The 27,987-nt window shown below is 41.7% G+C and overlaps 1 protein-coding gene and 2 long non-coding RNA genes across 4 annotated transcripts; 1 reads left to right on the forward strand and 2 right to left on the reverse strand.

Annotated features, from left to right (window-relative positions):
* Positions 1-4,940: 4,940 nt before the first annotated feature.
* LOC106588381 (major histocompatibility complex class I-related gene protein) lies at positions 4,941-22,767 on the reverse strand. The gene is made up of 8 exons (XM_014177297.2): positions 22,599-22,767; positions 8,184-8,456; positions 7,761-8,054; positions 7,372-7,656; positions 7,055-7,174; positions 6,875-6,898; positions 6,451-6,497; positions 4,941-5,749 (listed from the first exon to the last, which is right to left on the reverse strand). The coding sequence occupies exons 1-7, from the start codon at positions 22,660-22,662 to the stop codon at positions 6,466-6,468; spliced, it is 1,092 nt and encodes a 363-aa protein (XP_014032772.2). The 5' UTR covers positions 22,663-22,767; the 3' UTR covers positions 4,941-5,749; positions 6,451-6,465.
* Positions 21,664-27,951, forward strand: LOC106588389 (uncharacterized). 2 transcript variants are annotated; one of them, XR_006762431.1, is made up of 3 exons: positions 21,664-21,856; positions 26,972-27,119; positions 27,553-27,951. It is a non-coding gene; the product is annotated as an uncharacterized lncRNA (long non-coding RNA). The 2 variants fall into 2 exon arrangements; XR_001324651.2 differs by having other exon boundaries at positions 27,035-27,119.
* LOC123730943 (uncharacterized) lies at positions 27,096-27,979 on the reverse strand. The gene is made up of 5 exons (XR_006762432.1): positions 27,897-27,979; positions 27,744-27,775; positions 27,512-27,621; positions 27,308-27,359; positions 27,096-27,176 (listed from the first exon to the last, which is right to left on the reverse strand). It is a non-coding gene; the product is annotated as an uncharacterized lncRNA (long non-coding RNA).
* Between the last annotated feature and the right edge of the window lie 8 nt (positions 27,980-27,987).

Raw genomic sequence — 27,987 nt, forward strand, 5'->3', positions numbered from 1 at the left:
CGCTGTGTCAGATTTTAAAAAAGCTTTACGAAGAAAGCACATTTTTCAATATTCTGAGTACATAGCTCGCCATCAAAGCAAGCTATACAGATACCCGCCAAGTTCTGGGGTCAACTAAACTCAGAATTAGTATTATAAATATTCTCTTACCTTTGCTGATCTTCGTCAGAATGCACTCCCAGGACTGCTACTTCCACAAGAAATGTTATTTTTGTTCGAAATACTCCATATTTATGTCCAAATACCTCAGTTTTGTTCATGCGTTCAGATCACTATCCAAAGGCATAACGCGCGAGCGTAAATCCAGACACGAAAAGTTAAATAGTTCCATTACCTTTCGTAGAAACATGTCAAACGTTGTTTACAATCAATCCTTAGGGTCTTTTTAACATAAAACGTAGATAATATTCCAACCGGACAATAGCGTATTCATTACAGAGGAAAAAGAAGGAGGGGCGTGCTGGCGGGCTCACGCATCACCAAATCCTTTGTCCTCAGGCAGTCCACTCATTGACTGAGCTCCTATATTCTGTCCAGTAACAGGAGAAGGATGAAACACGTTTCTAAAGGCTGGTGACAGCCAATGGAAGCCTTAGGAAGTGCAACGTGACCCCACAGACACTGTCGTTTCGATAGGGATTCAAAAGAAGAACTACAATTCTCAGATTTCCCACTTCCTGGTTGGATTTTTCTCAGGTTTTTGCCTGCCATATGAGTTCTGTTATACTCACCGACATCATTCAAACAGTTTTAGAAACGTCAGAGTGTTTTCTCTTCCAAATCTACTAATAATATGCAAATATTTGACTCTGAGCCCAAGTATTAGGCAGTTTACTCTGGGCACGCTTTTCATCTGAAAATGAAAATACTGCCCCCTATACCTTAAAAGTTAACTTGGCTTTCGAAGACTTTAGAAAGGCAGGGCAGGATGGATATAGGTCTGTAACAGTTTGGGTCTAGAGTGTCTCATGACCGCGGCATTTTTCCAATCTTTAGGGATCTCAGACAATACGAAAGAGAGGTTGAACAGGCTAGTAATAGGGGTTGCAACAATTTCGGCGGATAATTGTAGAAAGAGAGGGCCCAGATTGTCTAGCCCAGCTGATTTGTAGGGATCCAGATTTTGCAGCTCTTTCAGAACATCAGCTATCTGGATTTGGGTGAAGGAGAAGCGGGGGGGGCTTGGGCAAGTTGCTGGGGGGGTGCAGAGCTATTGGCCGGGGTAGGGGTAGCCAGGTGGAAAGCATGGCCAGCTGTTGAGAAATGCCTATTGATATTCTCGATTATCATAGATTTATTGGTGGTGACAGTATTTCCTAGCCTCAGTGGGAGGAGGTGTTCTTATTCTCCATGGACTTTACTGTGTCCCAAAACTTTTTGGAATTAGTGCTACAGGATGCAAATTTCTGTTTGAAAAAGCTAGCCTTAGCTTTCCTAACTGACTGTGTATATTGGTTCCTGACTTCCATGAAAAGTTGCATATCACGGGGGCTATACGATGCTAATGCAGTATGCCACAGGATGTTTTTGTGCTGGTGTCACGTCCTGACCATAGTAAGATGTTATTTTCTATGGTAGAGTAGGTCAAGGCGTGACAGGGGGTGTTTTGTGTTTTTCTATGTTCTTAGGTTCTAGTTTTTGTATTTCTATGTTGGTTTGTTTGGGATGATCTCCAATTAGAGGCAGCTGGTCCTTGTTGTCTCTAATTGGAGATCATACTTAAGTAGGGGTTTTTCTTCCTGGGTTTTCTGGGTGATTATTCCTCTGCGTCACGGTTTGTTGTTTTGTCAATTCAGTTTATTTATGTATTGCAAAGTTTCACAGATTAAATAAAATGTGGAACTACACACACGCTGCACTTTGGTCCTCTACTCCTTTCAACAGCCGTGACAGCTGGTCAAGGACAGTCAAGTCTGGAGTGAACCAAGGGCTATATCTGTTCTTAGTTCTAAATTTTTTGAATGGGGCATGCTTATTTAAGATGGTGAGGAAAGCACTTTTAAAGAACCAGACATCCTCTACTGACGGGATGAGGTCAATATCCTTCCAGGATACCCGGGCCAGGTCGATTAGAAAGGCCTGCTCGCTTAAGTGTTTTAGGGAGCGTTTGACAGTGACGAGGGGTGGTCATTTGACCACGGGCCCATTACAGACGCAGGCAATGAGGCAGTGATCGCTGAGATCCTGGTTGAAGACAGCAGAGATGTATTTAGAGGGCAAGTTGGTCAGGATGAGATCTGAGAGGGTACCCATGATTACGGATTTAGGGTTGTACCTGGTAGGTTCCTTGATAATTTGTGTGAGATTGAGGGCATCTAGCTTAGATTGTAGGACGGCCAGGGTGCTAAACATATCCCAGTTTAGGTCACCTAACAGTACGAACTCTGAGGATAGATGGGGGGCAATCAATTCACATATGGTGTCCAGGGCACAGCTGGGGGCTGCGGGGGGTCTATAACAAGCGGCAACAGTGAGAGACTTATTTCTGGAAAGATGGATCTTTAAAAGTAGAAGCTCGAACAGTTTCGGCACAGACCTGGATAGTATGACAGAACTCTGCAGGCTATCTCTGCAGTAGATTGCAACTCCGCCCCCTTTGACAGTTCTATCTTGATGGAAAATGTTGTAGTTAGGGATGGAAATGTCAGCATTTTTGGTGGCTTTCCTAAGCCAGGATTCAGACATGGCTAGGACATCAGGGTTGGCGGAGTGTGCTAAAGCAGTGAATAAAACACATTTAGGGAGGAGGCTTTCACGTTTACAGGAGTCAACAAATGAGAGCGCCTGGGGAATAGGTGTGATGCTGGGGGCACAGGGCCTGGGTTAACCTCTACATCACCAGAGGTGGAGTAGGATAAGGGTACGGCTAAAGGCAATAAGAACTGGTCGTCTAGTGCGTTGGGAACAGAGAATAAAAGGGGCAGATTTCTGGGCGTGGTAGAATAGATTCAGGGCATAATGTACAGACAGTATGGTAGGATGTGAGTACAGTGGGGGTAAACCTAGGCATTGAGTGACTCTAAGCACACAGCCAAGACAATACAGGAGTGGCTTAGGGACAAGTCTCTGAATGTCCTTGAGTGGCCCAGCCAGAGTCCGGACTTGAACCCAATCGAACATCTCTGGAGAGACCTGAAAATAGCTGTGCAGCGACGCTCCCCATCCAACCTGACGGAGCTTGAGAGGATCTGCAGAGAATGGTAAAAACTTCCCAAATACAGGTGTGCCAAGCTTGTAGCGCCATACCCAAGAAGACTCGAAGCTATAATCACTGCAAAAGGTGCTTCAATAAAGTACTGAGTAAAGGGTCTGAATACTTCTGTAAATGTGATCTGTTTATTAATCTTTATAAATTTGTTTAAAAAAATTATAACCTGCTTTTGCTTTGTCATTATGGGGTAGTGTGTGTAGATTGAGGGAAAAAATGATTTAATCAATTTTAGAATAAGGCTGTAATGTCACAAAATGTGGATAAAATCAAGGGGTCTGAATACTTTCTGAATGCACTGTATCAGTCAAAGCTTAGTCTGCTTTCTCTATTCACCAGAAGAGTTAGTTTGTTTGGTTTCCTGTTTATCATTAGGCAGCAGGTAAAGAATACAGTGATTGACTATCAGTGTACATACATAGGCATCATTTCTGTTTCAGGTTTCTGTTTCTGCTCAGCTCTCCTCCCACAGCGACCCTAGCCCTGGGCTGGGGCTAGGTTTGTGTTCCAGATGCAGAGGTGACAGAAAGGGAATTGGTGTGGTGTTGGACTCTCCTGGCCTGTGTTGCCCCAGTCTCAGCCTTGTTCGGCGCCGTGGCTTTGGACTGTTTCCGGTCAGGTGAGCTTACCGCAATTCCTTGGCATGCCATTCTATATTTATAGTGGAAAGTTTGCACTTATTTCTCATCAGTGCATCAAACCGAAGCAAGTGCAGTATATACATTCACGTCCATAATTATTGGCACCCTTGATAAAGATAAAAAGGGCAAAGGGCAAAAAACACTATAAAATAAATAAAACACAATTACTCAAGAGAGATTTTGTTTAGTAAAAGCAAAATTCTTAAAAGATGGGTGCCAATAAATAAGTTACAATACTCCATCACTCTACCCTTGCGAGGATAACAACGCTGAGGCTTTTTCTAAAATATTTATTAGATTGGAGAACACATCGGGAGGGATCTTAGACCATTCCTCCATACAGAATCTTTCCAGATCCTTGATATCCTTCGTCTGTGCTTATGGACTGCCCTCTTCAATTCAAACCACAGGTTTTCAATGGGGTTCAAGTCTGGAGACTTAGATGGCCATGGAAAGATTTTGATTTTGCGATTAATCATTTCTTTGAGGATTCTAATGTGTGCTTGGGGTTATTGTCCTGCTGGAAGATCCACTTGCTGCCAAGTGTCAGCCTCCAGGCAAAGGCAACCAAGTCTTTGGCTAAAATGTCCTGGGACTTGGTAAAGTTCAAGTTCATGCCGTTGTCCTTAACCCAACGCAAAGTCCCAACGCGAAGCCAGCACCATTTGGACTTATAACCCCTTTTTAACATTGTGTGAGCTACAGACATCTGGGTACCATTGGATAAGTCTATCTCTTCTGCATCCGTTGGTACCGACCATTAGTCTGTGTGATTAACGTGGGCTGAGCTAGAGCGGTGTTTGTGAGACAATGTCGGATCCTGAAGGGGTCCGGGGCCGGGTCTTGTTACAACGTCTGTATAGTCCGAATGGTTTGAGCTACAAACTATTACAAGCTCTCTGTTATCTGCTATATTTTGCTCTATGACGTTCACAAGCTTCACAAGAGTCGTTAGAAGTTAAGAGGTTCTTCTACATGGAAGATCATAGGAAATCCAATGCCATAGTGTCTATAATACTGTAATAAGCTCACATAGTTGCTGTCACAAACTCCAACCGTCACACAGTTCTCACTGAGTAGTTGGATATTTATTTCCCACTGAGCAAACCATTTCTGTACTTACAGCATGTATATAAATACATTTTGATCAGGTTTTTGCTTTGGCTGACATATTTTTATTGACATTTCTCAATAAAACTCAGTTGAGTGTGCACAGCTGACATCAAGGCAAATGTTGGCTACGTTGAAGAATCTCAAATATAAAATACATTTTGATTTGTTTAATTCTTTTTTGGTAACTACATGATTCCAAATGTGTAATTTCATAGTTTTGATTTCCACTATTATTCTACAATGTAGAAAATTGTAAAAATAAAGAAAAAACCTTGAACGAGTCTGTGTGTCCAAACTTTGGACTGGTACTGTACCTCTAGGCTTATATAACCCTGATCTAGTACAGGCCTAGTTATAATCCCTGAAGAATGATATAAATACCTTAAAGATGCCTCTCCATACAGTAACATCCACTGTAACAGTAAAACAATTAAATATACGACAGAATACTTTCATTGAAGAGAATGAGCTACATCAACCCCAATGGTACCTAACCCCCCCACCCCTTCAAAAAAAACTGACCTAGTACAGGTCTAGTGTAAACCCTCCCACACACACACACACACTTGGAAGTACCAAACCTTACACAAGAACAGCAAACACTATGAAATGCAGAAGTTTTTAGCATATTGCAACAAAGTAACTATCATTTCCATCACTAGCTTATGAGAATGAATCTGTGTAACTGAATAGTGTTATCAATAGCCATCCTATAAAATTATGAAATTAATTGAGGTTCCTTTGTGGTCCGGTCAGGAAGTTTGGCCAACAATGGTCATCTATCCACCTGCACATAATTAGACAACATGGAAAATATGGGCATTATTAAATTGAACACGAGTTACAGTGCAAAATGTAGTTGCACTGATTACTTATTATTACTGAGATGGAAAAACAACTCTCAACCAACAATTTCAGACAAAGCAGTCATCTAAAGTACTGCAAAATCTATTTCATCTAAATGAATGATGGGTTACCTGTACCACATAGCTTTTCATTTTAATTACCCATAAAATAATACATTTGAATAATAATTGTCCTTAAGGATTATATAATAATTCTATATAGCTCTGTCTAGCCCCCCAAAAGGATTGAAATATCATAAAACCCTTTTGTTAATGAAACATATACTGATTGTGTGGTAAGCAAACAATATGCTATTTTCTTCTCATTGCTTTTTTAGTGTATATGTGATTGATAATAGTGCCTTGTTCTGTTCTCTGGCATATTGTGACTCAGATTTCCCTGCATGTTTATTATCATACTAACATTGCTTGTCTTATAGAGTAACCAAGGAAACCTTTGGACTATGGTGAAGACCACACACAAAATCTCTCATATTGGGGTCAGCCATTTTCTCAGTCTTTTGAGAACGGCAAAACCAAAATCTAAAATCATTAGGCTAGTATTTACACATACTTGTATTCTGAAGCAACACCTAACCGAACTGATTTAGTTTATTTGAGGGATTGAAGACTGTTGTCTTACCTTGCTATTTCCTTTTCACACCATTGCAGCCGCTCCATTGCCATTAGCTGAAGAAAAACACAGGAAGATGTCAGTAGATGTTTGAATGTATGGCTACAATACAATTCTACAGTGTCCCGCGTGGATCAGTTGGTAAAGCGTGGCACTTGCAATGCCAGGGTTGTGGGTTAGATTCACACAGGGGACCAGTACTAGAAATGGTATACCCTTACTACTGAAAGTCGCTCTAGATAAGAGCGCTTGCTAAATTACTAAAATGTTAAATTATAAAACTCAGCCTTTTCTTAGTTTTGTAAATATTGTATGTCCATCACAGAAAAGCAACTCACCTTGAGGCAACACTTAACTTCATGTATTGTATTTTGTTTAGTTGTGGCATTACAGACTTTGACATGTATACAGAGGGAGCGGCTGTGATACTAACCTCTAGTTCTCAAGCCAGGAATCACTTTAATGTGTAAAGAGAAAAATAAATAGAAATGTTACAATTCATATAGATTTTGGCCATAGTGCCCACCTTTCATAGTAGTACCTTAGATAAAACTTTTCTTAACATTTAACAACAAAAATATTTAATTGTTAATTGATATAAATCAAGACCTACCAATTGTCCCTCTTCTGTGCAGAACAAAGAGGCCCACCAAGATCAGAACTACAATAAAGGCGATGACTACAGCCCCAATGACTACAGCACCGCCACTACTGCAATCACAACATTTTCCATCTGCAAAACAAAAGGCATAGTATATATAAAAAGCAACAATATGTAACCAGAAGCTAACATCAGTTTCGTTCCTGCTTCACTTGCAAAGCTGTTGTTAGTATGCTGTTCTGTTCAAATTAAAATTGTTTCCTGTGTTAATAACACAAAACCATATTAACCATCAATAACAACACTAAACCAAATTAACCATACTTTACCCCATTTTACCACAATTGGCTCCTTCAAAGCTCTATGGTTGACATAACATTCATACGTTTCCTTGTCTGCCTCTGGGATCTGCACACTCATCCTGATCTGGTAGGTCTCATCATCATTGGGTAGGAGTCCTGCAGACTGCACTCCATCACGGTCGGTCAATGGAACACCATTCTTCTTAATATGCATAACCACATCTTTGGGATAGAAACCTGTGGCCATGCAGGTCAGTCGGACATGTCCTGCAGTTTTGGCTTTTTTAGCAAATGCATAGACCTTTGGAGCGGCTAAAGAGGGAATAAACAGAGAACATTACTATTATTTCTGATCTCACATGTACAAATGGTCGTTTTGTTAACCATTTGTTAGGCTATACTATTTAAGTACTCACAATCAGCCCAACTGAATTCCTTGTCCTCATATTCCATGAATTTGGACAGCCAGTCCACACACTCCTTCTCCAGGTAGCCCTTGGTGTACGTGTTGAGGATCTGCACATCATCCAACTTCCTCTTCGTCGGCAGAGCTTGATCAACTGGGGCCACCCACTGCATAGTGACATCATCAAAGGCCAGGAAGTCGTCACCATCATAGCTGTATTGGTCGATGCCCTTTATGAATTTCAATGTGCCGTCACTCTGTTGGTCAATCTCACAACCAACCTTCCACTGAAGGACATGGACATCTGAGAGGAAAACCAATATTGAAAAAGAAGGTGAATGATGCCTCTATGACAATATACACGGATAACTAATGACCGACAATTTTAAAAGATTACCGGTGAGCATAGGACAAATTGCAGGTGTTCCCTCACCAGTGTTGTTGTGCCTCATGCGCTTCATCAAGATATCGACATTAACTTTGAACCACTGCTCCTTGCTCTTGCGTGACTGAGTGCCTTTTTCCCAGTAGTCTGCTGGCAGCTTCTCCCTCATCCAGTCCTGTTTGGGAATCTTCTTCTTTGACACACTGTCATAGTAATCGATCTGTTGGTTGTTCATCAGACCCATGGCAGTGAACTCATGGATACCAGGCAAGTCTACTGGCTTTGACAGGGCAGTGTAGATGTAGCTCAGGGAGTAGGTGTCTGTAGGGAAAAACATTTAAACATTGACATCATTTGTCTGAATTTGCCTTCTCTCCATGTTACTCAGACAATGCTGTAAAACATGAATAGGAAATTACTTTAGGTCAAATATTTATCTATATCATAGGTCTGTAACGACCAACAAAATAATGTATTCAATTAATAGTGTCAGGGAGGCCTTGCATGATGTTGTCTAAATGGTAAGTGACATATCAATAATGAATAAGCCCACACTAGTGCATTAGTGAGAAGTGGGACACATTTAGCAACTTATAAATCAACCTATTTCATATTAATATATTAAAGGGATAATTCAAGATTTTGAGTCAGTTGAACTCATGGATACCATTTTTATCTCTGTGTCCAGTATGAAGGAAGTTAGAGGTAGTTTCACAAGCCAATGATAACTAGCGTTAATCCTAACGTATCCCTTTAACTAACACTATTGAAGTCAAAGATAACTATTTTAGCACATGTTGATTAGGCCAGTTGTAAACATATTCTAGCAACATTACAGGGATAGTCTGGGATTTTGGCAATGAAGCCCTGGATAACATTTTTATGTTTCTGCGTGCATTTTGAAGTTGCGACCCGTTTTGAGCTCCACATTTTTTGCCCAAATAAATAAATACATACAAAAGATTGGGGGGCTTGCCTGTTTTGCATGTTATTTTGGCATTAATATGAATCACATATCAGTTTGCAAATAATGATTTTATATAAATATATATATAATTGAGTTAATAAAGCTCAAATGCAGGTGTTTCAGCCTAGCTCAGTGCTCTCTGTGGTGGTGGTGGGGCAAGACAGCAGAAAATACGGAGCATTGCGCTGTGATTGGCTCAGTGTTCTGTCACTCATGGGGACACTACATCACCGCCAAGTCTAAGGGTAGACATTAAAAAATTCTAGCCCTTTGGGTGCTACCATAGTTACATTAGAAGTGCCCATCCAAGAAGGCTCAAGGTTATTGGCCACAGATAAAATGATGTCAAACCACGATATATCTTCAGTAACTTTGATTGGACTGAACATGTCAACATCATACTTTCAAAATCTTAGCTAGCAGTCATCATCATGAATCAAGTCGACAATCTACTCGCAAATCCTTTTTAATCCTTGTCATATGAAGAGAAATATGAAGATAAATTATAGATAAAACGTATCGGTGCTCATCGGCCATTGGACATAAACATTACACAACAAGTTGGAAATCGCAAATTCAACAATGAGTGGTTTGGTAGGAATCAGTGCCTAAATGCAAGCATTTCAAAGCAATCATTAGTCTGTGTCACGTCCTGACCAGCAGAGGGAGCAATTGTATTAGTTTCGGTCAGGACGTGGCAGGTTTTTGTGTGTTAAGTGTTGTGTTGGTGATTAGGACTCCCAATTGGAGGCAGGTGTGTTGAGTTGCCTTTGATTGGGAGTCCTATATAGTAGTGTGTGTTTTTCTTTGGGGTTGTGGGTAGTTGTTTTTGCACTGCGTGTTGTGTGCCTGCAAAACTGTTCCTGTCGTCGTGAGTAGAGTTTATTGTTTTTCCCTGTGGATGCTTTACTTGTGTTTATTAAAAAACTATGAGTATCCACGTTCCCGCTGCGCCTTGGTCCTCCCTTCAACAAAACGACAACAGTTGTTACAGAACTACCCACCACAAAAGGACCAAGCAGCGGAAGAGGAAGGAGCATCGGGTGGATGAATGGACATGGGAGGACATCCTGGATGGCAAGGGATCCTACACCTGGGAAGAGATCCTGGCCGGAAGGGATCGCCTTCCATGGGAACAGGTGGAGGCACTGAGAAGAGCGGAGGCAGCAGGAGAAGGGAGCGAACGTTATGCTGGATCACGGCTGGCGAGGAAGCCGGAGAGGCACCCCCAATACATTTTTTTGGGGGGGCACACGGGTAGTTTGGCCAGGCCAAGGAAGAGCCGTAAGCCAGCTACCCGTGATTACAGGGAGGTGCGTATGAGGTGGAGGGCGCCATGTTTCGCTGAGGTACGCACCATCTCGTCTATACGTACGCACAGCCCAGTCCGCCCTGTACCGGCGCCCCGCATGTGCCAGGGCGAGGTGAGCATCGAGCCGAAAGGGGTGATGCCAACCCTGCACTCAAGACCGCCAGTGCGCCTCTACGGTCCGGTGTTGCCCGCTATACGCACTAGCATGGAGGTGCGTGTCTCCAGGCTGGCACGTCCTGTACCAGCCCCACGCATCAGGCGTCTAGTGCGTCAGCCCAGCCTCGCCAGTCAGGAGTCGCCAGAGCTGCCCGCCAGTCAAGAGTCGCCAGAGCTGCCCGCCAGTCAGGAGTCGCCAGAGCTGCCCGCCAGTCAGGAGTCGCCAGAGCTGCCCGCCAGTCAGGAGTCGCCAGAGCTGCCCGCCAGTCAGGAGTCGCCAGAGCTGCCCGCCAGTCAAGAGTCACCAGAGCTGCCCGACTGCCCGGAGCCACCAGAGCGGCCCGGAGCCGCCAGAGCGGCCCGACTGCCCGGAGCCGCCAGAGCGGCCCGACTGCCCGGAGCCGCCAGAGCGGCCCGACTGCCCGGAGCCGCCAGAGCGGCCCGACTGCCCGGATCAGTTAGAGCGGCCCGACTGCCCAGATCAGTTAGTGTGGCCCGCCTGTCCTCCGGCCCAGCCCGAGTGGCCCGCCTGTCCTCCGGCCCAGCCCGAGTGGCCCGCCTGTCCTCCGGCCCAGCCCGAGTGGCCCGCCTGTCCTCCGGTCCAGCCAGAGTGGTCCGTCTGCCAGGTTCAGCCCGAGTGGCCCGTCTGCCCGGCGCAGCTATCAGCACCACCGAATTGGGCGACGCCGAAGGTGGAGCGAGGTCCACGTCCCGCACCTGAGCCACCTCCAGGATAGGTGGGTTGGGGAGGGAGGGTGTAGCACAGTGCCGTCGTTGACGGGTTATTGTTTATGGGTTTTGTTGGGGTATTGGGGATCTTTTTGTGTTTTTTTTTGTAAGGTGCATTCTGGGGTCTGTACCTTGAGGGGGGGGGGTACTGTCACGTCCTGACCAGCAGAGGGAGCAATTGTATTAGTTTTGGTCAGGACATGGCAGGTTTTTGTGTGTTAAGTGTTGTGTTGGTGAACAGGACTCCCAATTGAAGGCAGGTGTGTTGAGTTGCCTTTGATTGGGAGTCCTATATAGTAGTGTGTGTTTTTCTTTGGGGTTGTGGGTAGTTGTTTTTGCACTGCGTGTTGTGTGCCTGCAAAACTGTTCCTGTCGTCGTCAGTAGAGTTTATTGTTTTTCCCTGTGGATGCTTTACTTGTGTTTATTAAAAAACTATGAGTATCCACATTCCCGCTGTGCCTTGGTCCTCCCTTCAACAAAACGACAACAGTTGTTACAGTCTGCTATTCAATGGAGTGGATGTGGGGTCCCAAGTCTAAGATTAAGGGTCTCTTTTCCTAATTTAAAATGAGAAACATTCAATATTGGCCATGCTGTCAATGAAGCATGATTTGTGCCTCGCTCAAAACAACTTTCAACTCGGAACTAAATCTGACTTTAGTGAGTTCAAGACAACTGGGAACTCGGGGAAAAAAATACGTTTTGAACTTTCATCCAACTCGGAATTGTAAATCGGGAACTCCAGCCTCTTTCTTGAGCTACGACCTGAAGATCAATGAAGTCGCCATGATTCAACCTTTTTTCCTGAGTTCCCAGTTGTCTTTAAAGCACCGTAAATCCAGAGAATGCCAGAATTTGATGACAAAGTTTGATGCCACCTTCCTGTTCCAAGTGAGCACAGCACAAGGGGAGTCCAAAAATGTATTGTATGCTGCTGCATAAAGGATGTAATACTAACTGTATGTTGTGTAGTAAGCTTTTAGTAGCCCATGTGCCTCACCCTAATAATTTGGTCTATTTTCACCTTTTAATTTCGACTACTGTTCTGACATGGTGGTGCACATGTAGTCTATAACCTGTTTTTGAGAAATGTAATCATTGAATATTGTAAGAGCTTTCATTGTCTGCTTATATACCCCCTTTATTTATCCTACGGTTCTGACTTGGTGTACAGGGTGAATACCGTAAGGATGGCCCATGTTCTGAATTCTGTCACTGTACATTTCAAAAGTGCTGAACAAATAGTAATATTGACTATGTCCATCCTAGCTCACTCATTAATATCTTAATCAAAATTATGGATGGCCTCTTATCCACTGTCTTCTTATGCCATAGTTTGTACATCTCAATTGTCAGTAGAAACCACATTTGTTTAAGCAAGTCAGCCATATCAGGCAGTAAATGAGGCTGAATGAACTGTTTCGCTGCCAGACTAGGCTCTGCTGATAGCCAGGTGTAGCAGTGGTATAGTGCAATTAATGTATTGTTTAGTCTTGTGTAGTGTAGTGGCCTTGCTGGCATGCATCCCACTTGTATGTATTTTTTGACATACCAAGATTTACATGTTAAAATTACCACTGACTAGTGTTAGCGTAATGACTAAAAGTCTATGTGTCCAGCTAGTTAGCATTGGCTCTCAAAAGTACCACTAACTGCCTTCATACTGGACGCAGATACCTAAAGAATGGTATCCACGAGTTCATCTGACTCTGGGGAAGTAGATAATGGGGCTTTATTGACAAAATCCTGAACTATCCCTTTAACCCAACACCTAGCGAACTCATCAAGAGCATCGGACCGGTGAGTGCCGAAAAGGTGACACTTTCTTTTGCACCGAAACATGCAAAAAATTCTGATTTTTAACTAATTTAACAACAAAGAATATGATCTACATGATCAGTCTCTGTGTAAAATAAAAAGTTGTTAATGTGAACCTAACTCACAGCAAAAAAATTTAAAGAAAGCAATCCAATGTTATTTGGTGCTTAGACTTTACTGCAAATGACACTCAAGTCTTGAGAAAAAACAATACACTAATATTGCAGTTATCTATGACAGCCTTTATAATAGAACGCTTGCGACCACACACACATCTAAATATTGCACTTGGGGAAAAAACATCTTAAAGTAGAAATAGAATGAAACAGGCATTCTATTTTTGTGCTATTATAGTGGCCACTATAGTAGACATCGATCAAGTGCACAAGGCTACATGTGTGCAAAAATAACATTCACTGAGTAAAACATGCAATAATCCCCCTCACTCACACACAAGTGTTACTGTCAAGATCAACACAACAAACATCTTTGGGCTACACTGCACATTATTACATTGTACACTTTCTGCCTGTGGACACCTGTTCTACAATGTGCCAGCAGAGCATGAGGCCCTTTGTTGGCATAATTGATCTCTTTCAGGCAGAGAGTACACCTGGCATACCCCTTTTAATCCACGGTATTGAAAAGGTGAGTGGTGTTCATTTCACCTCTATAGTGGCATCCAGCTTAAGCCAGGCCCGGCTCCAGCTACACTTGATCCCTGAATCCACTTGTTTAACAAGCAACGCCTCATTTTCCACCTAATTCTCTCATTCTGAAAACGAACCACATACTGTAGAGGGAAAATATGAGTTTACAGATAGTAGCTAGTTAACTAGTTAACATTTCACACAGATTGTCATGGTCCAGTAAGCAACTAACGCGTTATAACTTGACGAATGGCAAGGAAAAGTATACCAGTAATTAGGGATGCACGATATATCGGTGAACATATCGAAATCGGCCGATATTAGCTAAAAAATGGCAACATCGGTATCGGCCGATGCCCGATGTGCAAAACCAATGTCGAAGCTGACGTGCATAGCTATATAACGTAGGTATGTGACATAATGACGCCATGTAAAATGTTGCGCTATACGTGCAACACACCATTCCTAAACTAGCCCAATGTCTGCTGTGTGGATCTAGCAGTCATTTGAAAGAGTAACAAAATTTCAGCTAGACAACTCAAAGGCGAAATACATTACAGCAAAGATAATGGAATTCATTGCCCTTGACAATCAACTGTTCTCTGTCGTGGGTGATGTTGGCTTTCGCCAACTGGTCGAGCACTGGTACACACAACCAAGTGCGCTATTTTTCAGCTGTTACCCTACCAAAGTTATACAGTTATAGCGTCACTGCTATTAGCATCACGATATACATACTATAGAACGCTGTTTGGGTCTTTGCGTGTCAAAAAATATATAGTAGCACTGTCAAAGCTGTACAAAAAAGTCTGCAAACACTGGCCACGAACGATGTGTTTACATTACTGCGTTGGTAATAAAGCATCATTTGTTCGGCTGCAACTTCTGGGGTAGCTAGCTTTAGCTTGGAACCTCGCTAGCACCTGTGGTGGATGAATCAGAATTAGTTCAGTAACACAGATAATTAAGATGTCTTATCTGCATAATATGCTTATGTGATATACTTGTTATTAGAATGTATCCCTTCGGACTCTGGTGTTGGCAATTGCACTTCTTCCCTCAGCTGGGGCTCAATCACTTGGGGCCCAGAGAGGGGAGAGGTCAGGCTTGTCTTTTACATGTCTCTGGTGCTATGCAGAATATCAGAAAGGGAAGAGGACAGGATGGAACATTGTCTTCATATGTGAATGTGTCTTTACCTATTCTTAAACCATGTGAAGGGATGGCGTGATTAATGGGGAACCAATTTCTTGTCTCCACAATGTCTGTGCGCAAGTCACTCCCTCCTTTGGTATTGGGGAGGTGTATGGCAGTGTCTGGAACCATTGTATGTCCTCTCTGACGTTACACTTATCCTGGGATAGTGTATGACCTAGAGGCTCACTCCCCTCAGTGAGCTTGTCCAGGAGTGGGGTCAAGAAGGGGTTTTACTTAAGATGGGAGTATCTACAGTTGACAATTGAGTGATGCCATTGGATGAGTTGGTGTTTTTGTGCTATGAAGTACCAGAAATGAGATTAGAACCTCGTCTTAGGGACCAAACTGAACAATAATTTATAGCGAATGCTATCTGGCTACGGGATACTCCTTTCTCATTATAAAGTCGTCCTTTGTGAACTGTTCCTAATATCTGTGGTTTGTTATGTCAACTAGGGGGTGGATCTTTGCTATAAACGATCTCAAGGGAATCGTTGAAAGTCATTGCTATTGCAAAAAGCTCTTATTATTAAAGATGTAGTTTAAGTATAACTCTGACTGGTGTGTGAAGTTTGCCTCTCCTCATTTGGTAAAACAGAAATTAACCACCTCACACCAATACAACCAGCCTGAAAACTGACCAGTAGAACCTGCAGTCATTTTCATTATTCTTAGCAATGATTTAGAAATCCTTGTGAGTAAGTATTAGCTAGGTTGCCACTTGTTGTTCACCTATTGAAATTGAACTTCAGTTCATGAAAATAAATAGCTAGTCAGCAACTTAACCCTGTTCCCCAAAGCTAAGGTTATAAGCAGCCAGCTAGCTTCATCTGGCTAGTGAGGCTCGACCGCACCGGGTTATGTGTTGTGAAGCTAGCCACAATAAGGATTAGGCACAATAGTGGAATTTGCGGTTTGCCTTCAAAATAAAAGTATGTAACTGACAGTAATGCAAATTAATACAAATAGTATAAATATGTCATACTTTTATTTTGAAGGCTAACCGCAAAGTCCACTATTGTGGCTAATCTTTATTGTGGCTAGCTTCACATAGATGGGTCCGACCACCATTAATCAAATAAGAACTGTCTTATAAATTAGGGCTATTTTAGATGACACCTGTTAGCTAGCTAACTATATAGCTACTGAAACAGATGTCGTGTTATTTGACACATCAAATAGTGTTATTTGACATGTATCTTTTTTGACACGCAAAGACCCAAACGGCGTTCCATAGAAAACCTGGTTGAGAATGAAACGACTGAACAAATGAACAACGAAACAGCACAGCAAGTAAGTGAAAGAAATGTTGATTATGTTTTACTGGTAATGGGGACATACGTAAATGCCAACAAAATAATGTTTTGGTCACTGTGGTGTGTGTGTGTAACATTTATTTAACTAGGCAAGTCTGTTAATAACAAATTCTTATTTACAATGACGCTGGGCCAATTGTGCGCCACACTATGGGACTCCCAATCACAGCCGGATGTGATACAGCCTGGATTTGAACCAGGGACTGTAGTGACACCTCTTGCACTGAGATGCAGTGCCTTAGACTGCGTCTGTGTGTTAACTATAACTGTACTAGAATGCTTAAAAGGCCGCTAAAATTGTAAATATCGGTTATCGGAATCGTTTTTTTTTTGGCAAGGAAAATATCGGATATCGGCCAAAAAAGTAATATTGGTGCATCCCTACCAGTAACGTTAGCGCATCTGATGTTGTAACATTAGCTAGGTAACGTTAGCTGTCTGACTTTATTAGCCAGCAAATTTTCACACCATAATCTCAATTACTTGATCAGTTAAGTTGGCTAATGTTGCTCAACATTTCTCTGGCTAGCTAATGGAAATAACGGTGACTAACCCCATTCCGTACAAATTTGCACAACCGCAACATTCAAACGAGGCTGCAATGAAAACTAATGGGACTGTAGCGACCGTGTTGGCTTCACAATCTGGGGTGTGAACTACGTTTCTATTCAAGCGTTGATTGACATGGTAATGGCGCGATAGTATTGGGGAAAAATTGTGACGTGCCATGACGTAACGTACAACACGCATGAAGCAACTCATTCTGTGTCTTACAGCCTCTCTCCACCAGGTGTATTGTTTCTCTCGCCGTTTAACCAGGAACAGGGTAACACCGTATGCAAACCGGCCGTGCGCCATCGTGCACAAATTGATTTTGCCCCCCCACACCAAACGCAATCACGCCACGCAGGTTAAAATGCCAAAACAAACTCTGAACCAATTATATTAATTTGGGGACAGGTCGAAGAGCATTAACCTCTTAGGGCTAGGGGGCAGTATTTACACCGCCAGATAAAAAACGTACCCGATTTAATCTGGTTACTACTCCTACCCAGTAACTAGAATATGCATATACTTATTAGATATGGATAGAAAACACCCTAAAGTTTCTAAAACTGTTTGAATGGTGTCTGTGAGTATAACAGAACTCATATGGCAGGCAAAAACCTGAGAGATTCCTTTACAGGAAGTGGCCTGTCTGACTATTTATTGGCTTTCTTTGACATCTCTTTCCAAAACAAAGGATCTCTGCGGTAACGTGACACTTCCCACGGCTCCCATAGGCTCTCAGAGCCCGGGAAAAAGCTGAATCTCGTCATTCCAGCCCCAGGCTGAAACACATTATCGCCTTTGTCAAGTGGCCGATCAGGGGACAGTGGGCTTAGGCGCGTGCACTGGTCGCCCCCGTCCTTCTTTTTTTCCCTCTATTTACCGAAACGCAGATTCCCGGTCGGAATATTATCGCTTTTTTACGAGATAAATTGCATAAAAATTGATTTTAAACAGCGGTTGACATGCTTCGAAGTACGGTAATGGAATATTTAGACATTTTTTGTCACGAATTGCGCCATGCTCGTAACCCTGATTTACCATTTCGGATAGTGTCTAGAACGCACGAACAACACGCCGCTGTTTGGATATAACGATGGATTATTTGGGACCAAACCAACATTTGTTATTGAAGTAGAAGTCCTGGGAGTGCATTCTGACGAAGAACACCAAAGGTAATAACATTTTTGTTATAGTAAATCTGATTTTGGTGAAGGCTAAACTTGCTGGGTGTCTAAATAGCTAGCCCGTGATGGCTGGGCTATGTACTTAGAATATTGCAAAATGTGCTTTCACCAAAAAGCTATTTTAAAATCGGACATATCGAGTGCATAGAGGAGTTCTGTATCTATAATTCTTTAAAAAATTGTTATGCTTTTTGTGAACGTTTATCGTGAGTAATTTAGTAAATTGTTAGTAAATTCCCCGGACGTTTGCGGGGGGTATGCTAGTTCTGAACGTCACATGCTAATGTAAAAAAAGCTGTTTTTTGATATAAATATGAACTTGATTGAACAAAACATGCATTACATTTACATTTTAGTCATTTAGCAGACGCTCTTATCCAGAGCGACTTACATTTCATTTCATAAATTTTTTTTCCCCGTACTGGCCCCCCGTGGGAATCGAACCCACAACCCTGGCGTTGCAAACACCATGCGTACAAACACCATGCTCTACCAGCTGAGCTACATGTATTGTATAACATAATGTCCTAGGGTTGTCATCTGATGAAGATCATCAAAGGTTAGTGCTGCATTTAGCTGTGGTTTGGGTTTATGTGACATTATATGCTAGCTTGAAAAATGGGTGTCTGATTATTTCTGGCTGGGTACTCTGCTGACATAATCTAATGTTTTGCTTTCGTTGTAAAGCCTTTTTGAAATCGGACAGTGTGGTTAGATAAAGGAGAGTCTTGTCTTTAAATAGCTGTAAAATAGTTATATGTTTGAGAAATTGAAGTAATAGCATTTTTAAGGTATTTGAATATCGCGCCACGGGATTAGACTGGCTGTTGCGTAGGTGGGACGATTTGGTGCCACCTACCATAGAGAGGTTAAGAAAGCTAAGGATAGCTTTTTCAAGCAGAAATGTTCATCCTGTAGCACAAACTCAAAATAGTTATTGGACACTGTAAAGTCCATGGAGAATAAGAGCACCTCCTCCCAGCTGCTCACTGCACTGAGGCTAGGAAACACTGTCACCACCGATAAATCCACTATAATCGAGAATTTCAATAAGCAATTTTCTACGGCTGGCAATGCTTTCCACCTGGCTACCCCTACCCCGGTCAACAGCCCTGCACCCCCTACAGCAACTCGCCCAAGCCTCCCCTATTTCTCCTTCACCCAAATCCAGATAGCAGATGTTCTGAAAGAGCTGCAAAATCTGGACCATTACAAATCAGCCGGGCTAGCAAATCTGGACCCTCTCTTTCTAAAAGTATCTGCCGAAATTGTTGCAACCCCTATTACTAGCCTGTTCAACCTCTTTCGTATTGTCTAAGATTCCCAAAGATTGGAAAGCTGCCGCAGTCATACCCCTCTTCAAAGGGGGAGACACTCTAGACCCAAACTGTTACAGACCTATATATATCCTACCCTGCCTTTCTAAGGTCTTCGAAAGCCAAGTTTACAAACAGATTACCGACCATTTCGAATCCCACCGTACCTTCTCTGCTATGCAATCTGGTTTCAGAGCTTGTCATGGGTGCACCTCAGCCACGCTCAAGGTCCTAAACGATATCACAACCGCCATCGATAAGAGACATTACTGTGCAGCCGTATTCATCGACCTGGCCAAGGCTTTCGACTCTGTCAATCATCACATTCTTATCGGCAGACTCAACAGCCTTGGTTTCTCAAATGATTTCCTCACCTGGTTCACCAACTACTTCTCTGATAGAGTTCAGTGTGTCAAATCGGAGGGCCTGTTGTCCGGACCTCTGGCAGTCTCCATGGGGGTGCCACAGGGTTCAATTCTCGGGCTGACTCTCTTCTCTGTATACATCAATGATGTCACTCTCGCTGCTGGTGATTCTCTGATCCACCTCTACGCAGACGACACCATTCTGTATACCTCTGGCCCTTCTTTGGACACTGTCTTAACTAACCTCCAGACGAGCTTCAATGCAAGTAAAACTAAATCCATGCTATTCAACCAATTGCTGCCCACACCTGCCCGCCCGTCCAGCATCACTACTCTGGACGGTTCTGACTTAGAATATGTGGACAACTACAAATACCTAAGTGTCTGGTTAGACTGTAAACTCTCCTTCCAGACTCACATTAAGTATCTCCAATCCAAAATTAAATCTAGAATCGGCTTCCTATTTCGCAACAAAGCATCCTTCACTCATGCTGCCAAACATACCCTCGTAAAACTGACCATCCTACCTACCGATCCTCGACTTTGGCGATGTCATTTACAAAACAACCTCCAACACTCTACTCAACAAATTGGATGCAGTCTTTCACAGTGCCATCAGTTTTGTCACCAATGCCCCATATACTACCCACCACTGCGACCTGTACGCTCTCGTTGGCTTGCCCTCGCTTCATACTCGTCACCAAACCCACTGGCTCCAGGTCATCTACAAGTCTCTGCTAGGTAAAGCCTCGCCTTATCTCAGCTCACTGGTCACCATAGCAGCACCCACCCGTTGCACGCGCTCCAGCAGGTATATCTCACTGGTCACCCCCAAAGCCTATTCCTCCTTTGGCTGCCTCTCCTTCCAGTTCTCTGCTGCCAATGACTGGAACAAACTGCAAAAATCACTAAAGCTGGAGACTCTTACCTCCCTCACTAGCTTTAAGCACCAGCTGTAAGAGCAGCTCACAGATCACTGCACCTGTACATAGCTCATCTGTAAATATCCCATCCAATCTACCTCATCCCTATACTGTATTTATTTATTTATCTTGCTCTTTTGCACCCCAGTATCTCTACTTGCACATTCATCTTCTGCACATCTACCATTCCAGTGTTTAATTGCTATATTGTAATTATTTCACCATCATGGCCTATTTATTGCCTTACCTCATTTGCAAACACTGTATATTTGCACACACTGTATACTGTTGTTGTATGTGTCGAACTGCTTTGCTTTATCTTGGCCAGATCGCAGTTGTAAATGCGAACTTGTTCTCAACTAGCCTACCTGGTTAAATAAAGGTGAAGTAAAAAAAAATTAAAACAATATGATTGGTCATCGCCCAGCGGTCGCTGCTGGCGATTTGCATAAAGTTGAGAAAAGTTAATATTTTTCACCGCCTCCCACGCCACCTTTTGGGTCCACTTCTCACCGCTTTCCTGCCATTGAAATGAATGGGAAGCGGTGTTGCACCGCGCAGCAACCTGTGCTAGTGTATCATGCCCGTTGGGGGCAGCGATGCTAACTTAGCAATTCTGTTGCTAGATTTCGCAACTTTTCAGACTACCCTGGCAACTTGTTTTTCAAACAGCACCTTGCAACAAATGTAGCTAATTTTAACAATTTATTTGGAATTTTTAGCAACTTTTGAAAAGTGACTCAAAAGCTAATTTCAGCAAATTGCAAATCATTGTTGGCTGACTGCAGTAGCAGTAGTACGGGTGAATATAGTTGGTCACAACTGTATGATCTCGAACAAAACTTACAACATCAATCAACATGTCTCAATCAAAATTGTACAGCCAGAAGTACAGAAAAGAGTGGGAGTCTGTACCTGAACAAATGTCAAATCATATTTTTTGCCGAGATGGCCAGTCAATTTGAGTAACGTTATTGTGCATTCTACGTAATGACGCAGTTTTACGTTTTCACGCAATGACATCACAACGTCATTTAGCAACTTTTAGCAACAAATCAACCTGCCTCTAGCAATTTACCCTGAAAATTAGTTGTCAACACTGGTTGGGGGATACCTAGTCATTTTTTTGCGTCATCATGACTCTCAAAAACCGAGACAGCTGCTGTTTACTTCTGAAGATAACTTTAGCGTCGCCCTAAAAATCCGATTCAAATTCGACAAAAACCTTCAAATAGGTATGTAATGACACATTATATAAACTCTTTATAGTGTTTTATTTACATTTTAGAGGTGATAAGTTGCACTATCATGCAATAGGTTTCGCTTCCCCACCCGCCATTTTTAATAAGACCCGAGGGAGCTCATTGCTTTCATGAATCATGCAGTGATAGGCATCATGAAGGTCTTGTCATTGATGTTTGTTGGAATGGGGAGAAATTGTGCTTTACAATGGTATTGATATTATATTTGATCTGGAAGTATTACGTTTTTTGGGAGCTAAAATAATGTCAATTGTATGGACCAGCGCGATGTACAAAAGTGAGTTAGTTAACATGTGTGTAACATTGCAAAATCATTATTAGTATATTGGCTCATGTAAAATTGCAAACACATTACAAACATCAAAACTGCTTTGCACATGTTTTACTTTGTGATAAAAAAAAGTAGATAATGCTATGCATGGTTGTTCTAAGCAAAGTAAAAAAGCTCATTAATATATTTGATCGGTTCCTTACACGTTTGTTTTTATTGCAATACATTTCCAGTGAACGATACAATGGATGGAGGAACGCGCATAAAGGTCGGCTATAAAGCAATTAAAACAAGTAACGTTAGACTATTACGCTAATAGACCGAAGCAGTATAACGTTAAGTTTTATGGTAAGCGATTTTAAAAGTATTCTTTTGTATTATTCTTTTGCCACGCCTGGCTGCAATCTTTTACTTTAACATTTTTTATTCGAGTGCACAACTTACCGCTCTGGCAAATACATTCTAGTGAAAAATATAAAACAAAAACCGTCAAATGAGATATATTCATCTTATTATGAATTAAAGTACAGCCGTTTTCTTAAGCTACATCCCTATTTTAAAACGTATATGTCGATGGAACGCTCCTTCACAAATGTATGTTGCGTTGCGTTCCTTGCCCTTTGAAGAGTATTTCTATCCAAATATATATTTTTCTTCCAATGATTTGAGGGCTGAAATAAACCCAGCTGTTGTCAGGTAAAATAGAGCATTGGAGGTTTACGTGTCTGTAGCCTGTGGCGAAAGAAGAAAAATATAGCCAAGGCTATGAAAATATAACACATTTTTACTTGAAATCAATGATTTTATAAAATCTCGAGAATAAGTCAAGAACAATAAATAAATAAAAATTTTTACAACTCTATCATAGGTTTACACAATTGTAACCTCTGACCTTATTCTCTTTATTTTATTTGAGGTACCTTTGAAACTTTTGAAATTGTTGTCACTGACAATTCAGGTGTAGTGATTTTTCTTTTGTTTACTTTAATGTTATTTTGATTCTTTAGAGAAAATGTAATTGTAGTGATGTCCTATGTTCATGTGTTATTGTATTGCAATTTGACATTTTATTTAAAATAAAAAATAAAAAGGCTATCAAAATATTGTGACTTTTCACTATAGGTAGGATTGGATAACTTAAATCATGGACAACATAAATAAACATTCACATACCCTCAATAATTGTATTATGTAACAATTATGATACTTTGTATTTTACATTGACATACATTTTCTGTTTATTGGTTTGTCAGTCTTTTTCCCTGATGATGCATATCTCATCATAATGTAATGATTGATTGCTCTGACATACAGTACAGGTCAAAAGTTTGTACACACCTACTCATTCAAGGGTTTTTCTTTATTTTCAATATTTTCTCAATTGTAGAATAATAGTGAAGGTCAAAACTATGACTTTTAGTAACCAAAAAAAGTGTTAAACAAATCAAAATATATTTCAGATTATTCAATGTAGCCACCCTTTGCCTTGATGACAGCTTTGCACACTCTTGGCATTCTCTCAACCAGCTTCATGAGGTAGTCACCTGGAATGCATATCAATTAACAGGCTTGCCTTGTTAAAAGTTAATTTGTGGAATTTCTTTCCTTCTAAATGTGTTTGAGCCAATCAGTTGTGTTGTGACAAGGTAGGGGGGGGGTATACAGAAGATAGCCCTATTTGGTAAAAGACCAAGTCCATATTATTGTAAGAACAGCTCAAATAAGCAAAGAGAAACGACAGTCCATCATTACTTTAAGTCATGAAGGTCAGTCAATCCGGAACATTTCAATAACTTTGAAAGTTTCTACAAGTGCAGTCGCAAAAACCATCAAGCGCTATGATGAAACTGGCTCTCATGAGGACCACCACAGGAAAGGAAGACCCAGAGTTACCTCTGCTGCAGAGGATAAGTTCATTACAGTTACCAGCCTCAGAAATTGCAGCCCAAATAAATGTTTCAAATTCAAGTAACAGACATCTCAAATCAATTGTTCAGAGGAGACTATGTGAATCAGGCCTTCATGGTTAAAATGCTGCAAAGAAACTACTTCTAAAGGACACCAATAATAATAAGATAATTGCTTGGGCAAAGAACACGAGCAATGGACATTAGACCGGTGGAAATCTTATATTTCGAGTTTATTATGAGCTTTGTGGGCACTATGGTGTTGAACACTGAGCTGTAGTCAATGAAAGCATTCTCACATAGGTGTTCCTTTTGCCCAGGTGTGAAAGGGCCGTGTAGAGTGCAGTAGAGATTGCATCATCTGTGGATCTGTTGGTGCGGTATGCGAATTGGAGTGGGTCTAGGGTTTCTGAGATAATGGTGTTGATGTGAGTCATGACTAGCCTTTCAAAGCACTTCATGGCTTCCAACGTAGCCATAGGGTGGTAGTCATTTAGGCAGGATACCTTCGCTTTCTTGGGCAAAGGGACTATGGTGGTCTGCTTGAAACATATTGGTTTTACAGACTCAGACAGGGACAGGTTGAAAATGTCAGTAAAGACACTTGCCAGTTGGTCAGCGCATGCTCGGAGTACATGTCCAGGTAATCCATCTGGCCCTGTGGCCTTCTGAATGTTGACCTGTTTGAAGGTCTTACTCACATCGACTGTGGAGAGCGTGATCACCACAGTCGCCCAGAACAGTTGATGCTCTTATGCATGTTTCAGTTTTACTTGCCTCGACGTGAGCATAGAAAGTATTTAGCTCGTCTGGTAGGCTCGTGTCACTGAGCAGCTCTCAGCTGTGCTTCCCTTTGTAGTCTGTAATAGTTTGCAAGCCCTGCCACATCTGATGAGCGTCGGAGCCGGTGTAGTACGATTCGATCTTTGTCCTGTATTGACTCTTTGCCTGTTTGATGGTTTGGTCGGAGGGCATAGAGGGATTTCTTATAAGCTTCCCGGTTAGAGACCTGCTCCTTGAAAGCGGCACCTCTGTCCTTTATCTCAGTGCGAATGTTGCCTGTAATCCATGGCTTCTGGTTGGAGTATGTATGTACAGTCACTGTGGGGACGATGTTCTCGATGCACTTATTGATGAAGCCAGTGACTGATGTGGTGTACTCCTCAATGCCATCGGAAGAATCCCGGAATATATTCCAGTTTGTGCTAGCAAAACAGTCCTGTAGTTTAGCATCTGCTTCATCTGACCACTTTTTTATAGACCGAGTCACTGGTGATTCCTGCTTTAATTTGTGCTTGTAAGCAATAATCAGGAGGATAGAATTATGGTCAGATTTGCGAAATGGATGGCGAGGGAGAGCTTTGTACGCGTCTTTGTGTGTGGAGTAAAGGTGGTCTAGATTTTTTTTTTCTGTACATTTAACATGCTGATAGAAATGAGGTAAAACTGATTTAAGTTTCCCTGCATTAAAGTCCCTGGCCACTAGGAGCGCCGCCTCTGGATGAGCATTTTCCTGTTTGCTTATGGCGGTATACAGCTCATTGAGTGCGGTCTTGGTGCCAGAATCAGTCTGTGGTAGTATGTACACAGCTTTAAAAAATACAGATAAACTCTAGGTAGATAGTGTGGTCTACAGCTTATCATGAGATACTCTACCTCAGGTGAGCAAAACCTCAAGACTTCCTTAGATATCATGCACCAGCTGTTGTTCACATACACTACCATTCAAAGTTTGGTGTCACTTAGAAATGTCCTTGTTTTTGAAAGAAAAGCAATTTTTTTTTGTCCTTTTAAAATAACATCAAATTGATCAGAAATACAGTGTAGACATTGTTAATGTTGTAATGAGTATTGTAGCTGAAAACGGCAGATTTGTTATGAAATATCTACATAGGCGTACAGAGGCCCATTATTAGCAACCATCACACGTGTTCCAATGGCACGTTGTGTTAGCTAATCCAAGTTTAACATTTTAAAAGGCTAATTGATCATTAGAAAACCCTTTTGCAATTATGTTAGCACAGCTGGAACTGTTGTCCTGATTAAAAAAGCAATACAACTGGCCTTCTTTAGACTAGTTGCGTATCTGGAGCATTAGCATTTGAGGATTCGATTACATTCTCAAAATGGCCAGAATCAAATAACTTTCTTCTGAAACTCGTCAGTCTATTCTTGTTCTGAGTAATGAAGGCTATTCCATGCGAGAAATTGCCAATAAACTGAACATCTGGTACAACGCTGTGTACTACTCCCTTCACAGAACAGCGCAAACTGGCTCTAAATAGAATAGAAAGAGTGGGAAGCCCCGGTGCACAACTGAGCAAGAGGACAAGTACATTAAGTGTCTAGTTTGAGAAACAGACGCCTCACAAGTCCTCAAATGGTAGCTTCATTAAATAGTACCCGCAAAACACCAGTCTCAACGTCAACAGTGAAGAGGCGACTCCGGGATGCTGGCCTTCTTGGCATAGTTCCTCTGTCCAGTGTCTGTGTTCTTTTTCCCATCTTAATCTTTTATTTTTATTGGCCGGTCTGAGATATGGCTTTTTCTTTGCAACACTGCAAATAAAAGAGTTAATACTTTGAACGTATCTCAAGTTTGACAAGTTTACTTAGAGACATTATACTCCAAAACCAAAGTTTGCCTGGCATGGTTCTTTCAATATCCGTTCTTGATGGAAAGAAGATTGTATTTTGATTCGTGCATGTATGTGTGTGTTTATAAATAATGAAAAGTCTAATAATTACTGTTAATGTTCTCCAAAGAATCTCAATAAAAACATTTTAAGGCAACAGGATATAGAATTAGTTGGATTAAATAATAGAATCTTGGGTATCTTGAAAGGCGCAAATAAATGTACTATATTATTAAAGAGCAACCTCTCTTCAAACCCTGGAATGCTGGTCTAGCTGACCACAGCGGAATAGATGACGTGATGCTGGTCTCCCTGTACCCTCGATCTTTCCCTCCAGTTCTGCCGACCCAGAGATGCCAACTGAACCTCAGAGAAGGGCCCCGAGACACAAACATTCATTTCAGCAATGCTTTCAGTTTACAGTGAGATATATTCATTTGTACTCACTTCTTCCCCATCACCCTGTGTAATCTTAGATCCTATAAGACAAAATATGAAACAATCATTTGTTTACAATAAGAGCAATACTTGTTGGGAGAATGCACACATTTAACACAAACCCTACTATTGGGACTTTTTTGGTAGCAAACAATTAGACAGTGTTCTTTACCTAGATTTGACAAGCACCTAGTCTGGAGCTCCTTCCTGCTTGTGTCCTGTCACTATAGGAAATAAGGTGATCATATCACATGTTTGTAAAAAGGTTGTTGCATGACCGCATAGGCCAATGTAATAGCTTAATATGGACCTAAAGTCTTGTACAAACAAGATCAGAGGCATATGATGTAACAATATAGTTTTTAGACATTTTTACCTGTACTGCAATTCTTTCTTTCTGTTCACTCTGTCTATCAGCAAAAAGGCCCGGCATTCCAGCCAAAAGCACCATGAAGCATAGTCCAACGACAGCCATCATCACCACAACTGAAAGACAAAAACACAGTTCAACATGTGAAAATGTCACCTGTATTAAAGATAGCAGGACAAAAGATTTGAACTACATTTCATTCAGTCTAATTTGTGTCTAATGTCCGTGGACAACGTACCATTTGTAGGTCCTTATCTCTCTCAACAACATCTGAAAATAGGTGAAGAATATAGGTCATGGAATTTACTTTCACAGCACAAAGTTAAAACTCTAGATTTTGGTGTTATTTTCATACTTGTAAAAATAATTGCATAATGTTGCTGTGTGTTACCTGTTTTCATAACAGCAGTGAAACTCTGGATTTTGAGGTGATCTGAGTTTGCAAAAATAAATAAATAATCAAGTCAGGCATAAGCATGGTA

The sequence above is a fragment of the Salmo salar genome, chromosome ssa27 (assembly GCF_905237065.1).
Source record: "Salmo salar chromosome ssa27, Ssal_v3.1, whole genome shotgun sequence".
NCBI classification, from domain to species: domain Eukaryota; kingdom Metazoa; phylum Chordata; class Actinopteri; order Salmoniformes; family Salmonidae; genus Salmo; species Salmo salar.

Excerpts from the sequence above, each read along its gene's own strand:
- LOC106588381 (XM_014177297.2), bottom strand. The coding sequence starts at position 22,662 with ATGAATATATCTCATTTGACGGTTTTTGTTTTATATTTTTCACTAGAA. Across the intron at positions 7,657-7,760 it reads GGAATTCAGTTGGGCTGATT|CCGCTCCAAAGGTCTATGCA; the intron begins GTGAGTACTTAA and ends TTCCCTCTTTAG. Across the intron at positions 7,175-7,371 it reads GCCAATTGTGGTAAAATGGG|ATGGAAAATGTTGTGATTGC; the intron begins GTAAAGTATGGT and ends TTTGTTTTGCAG.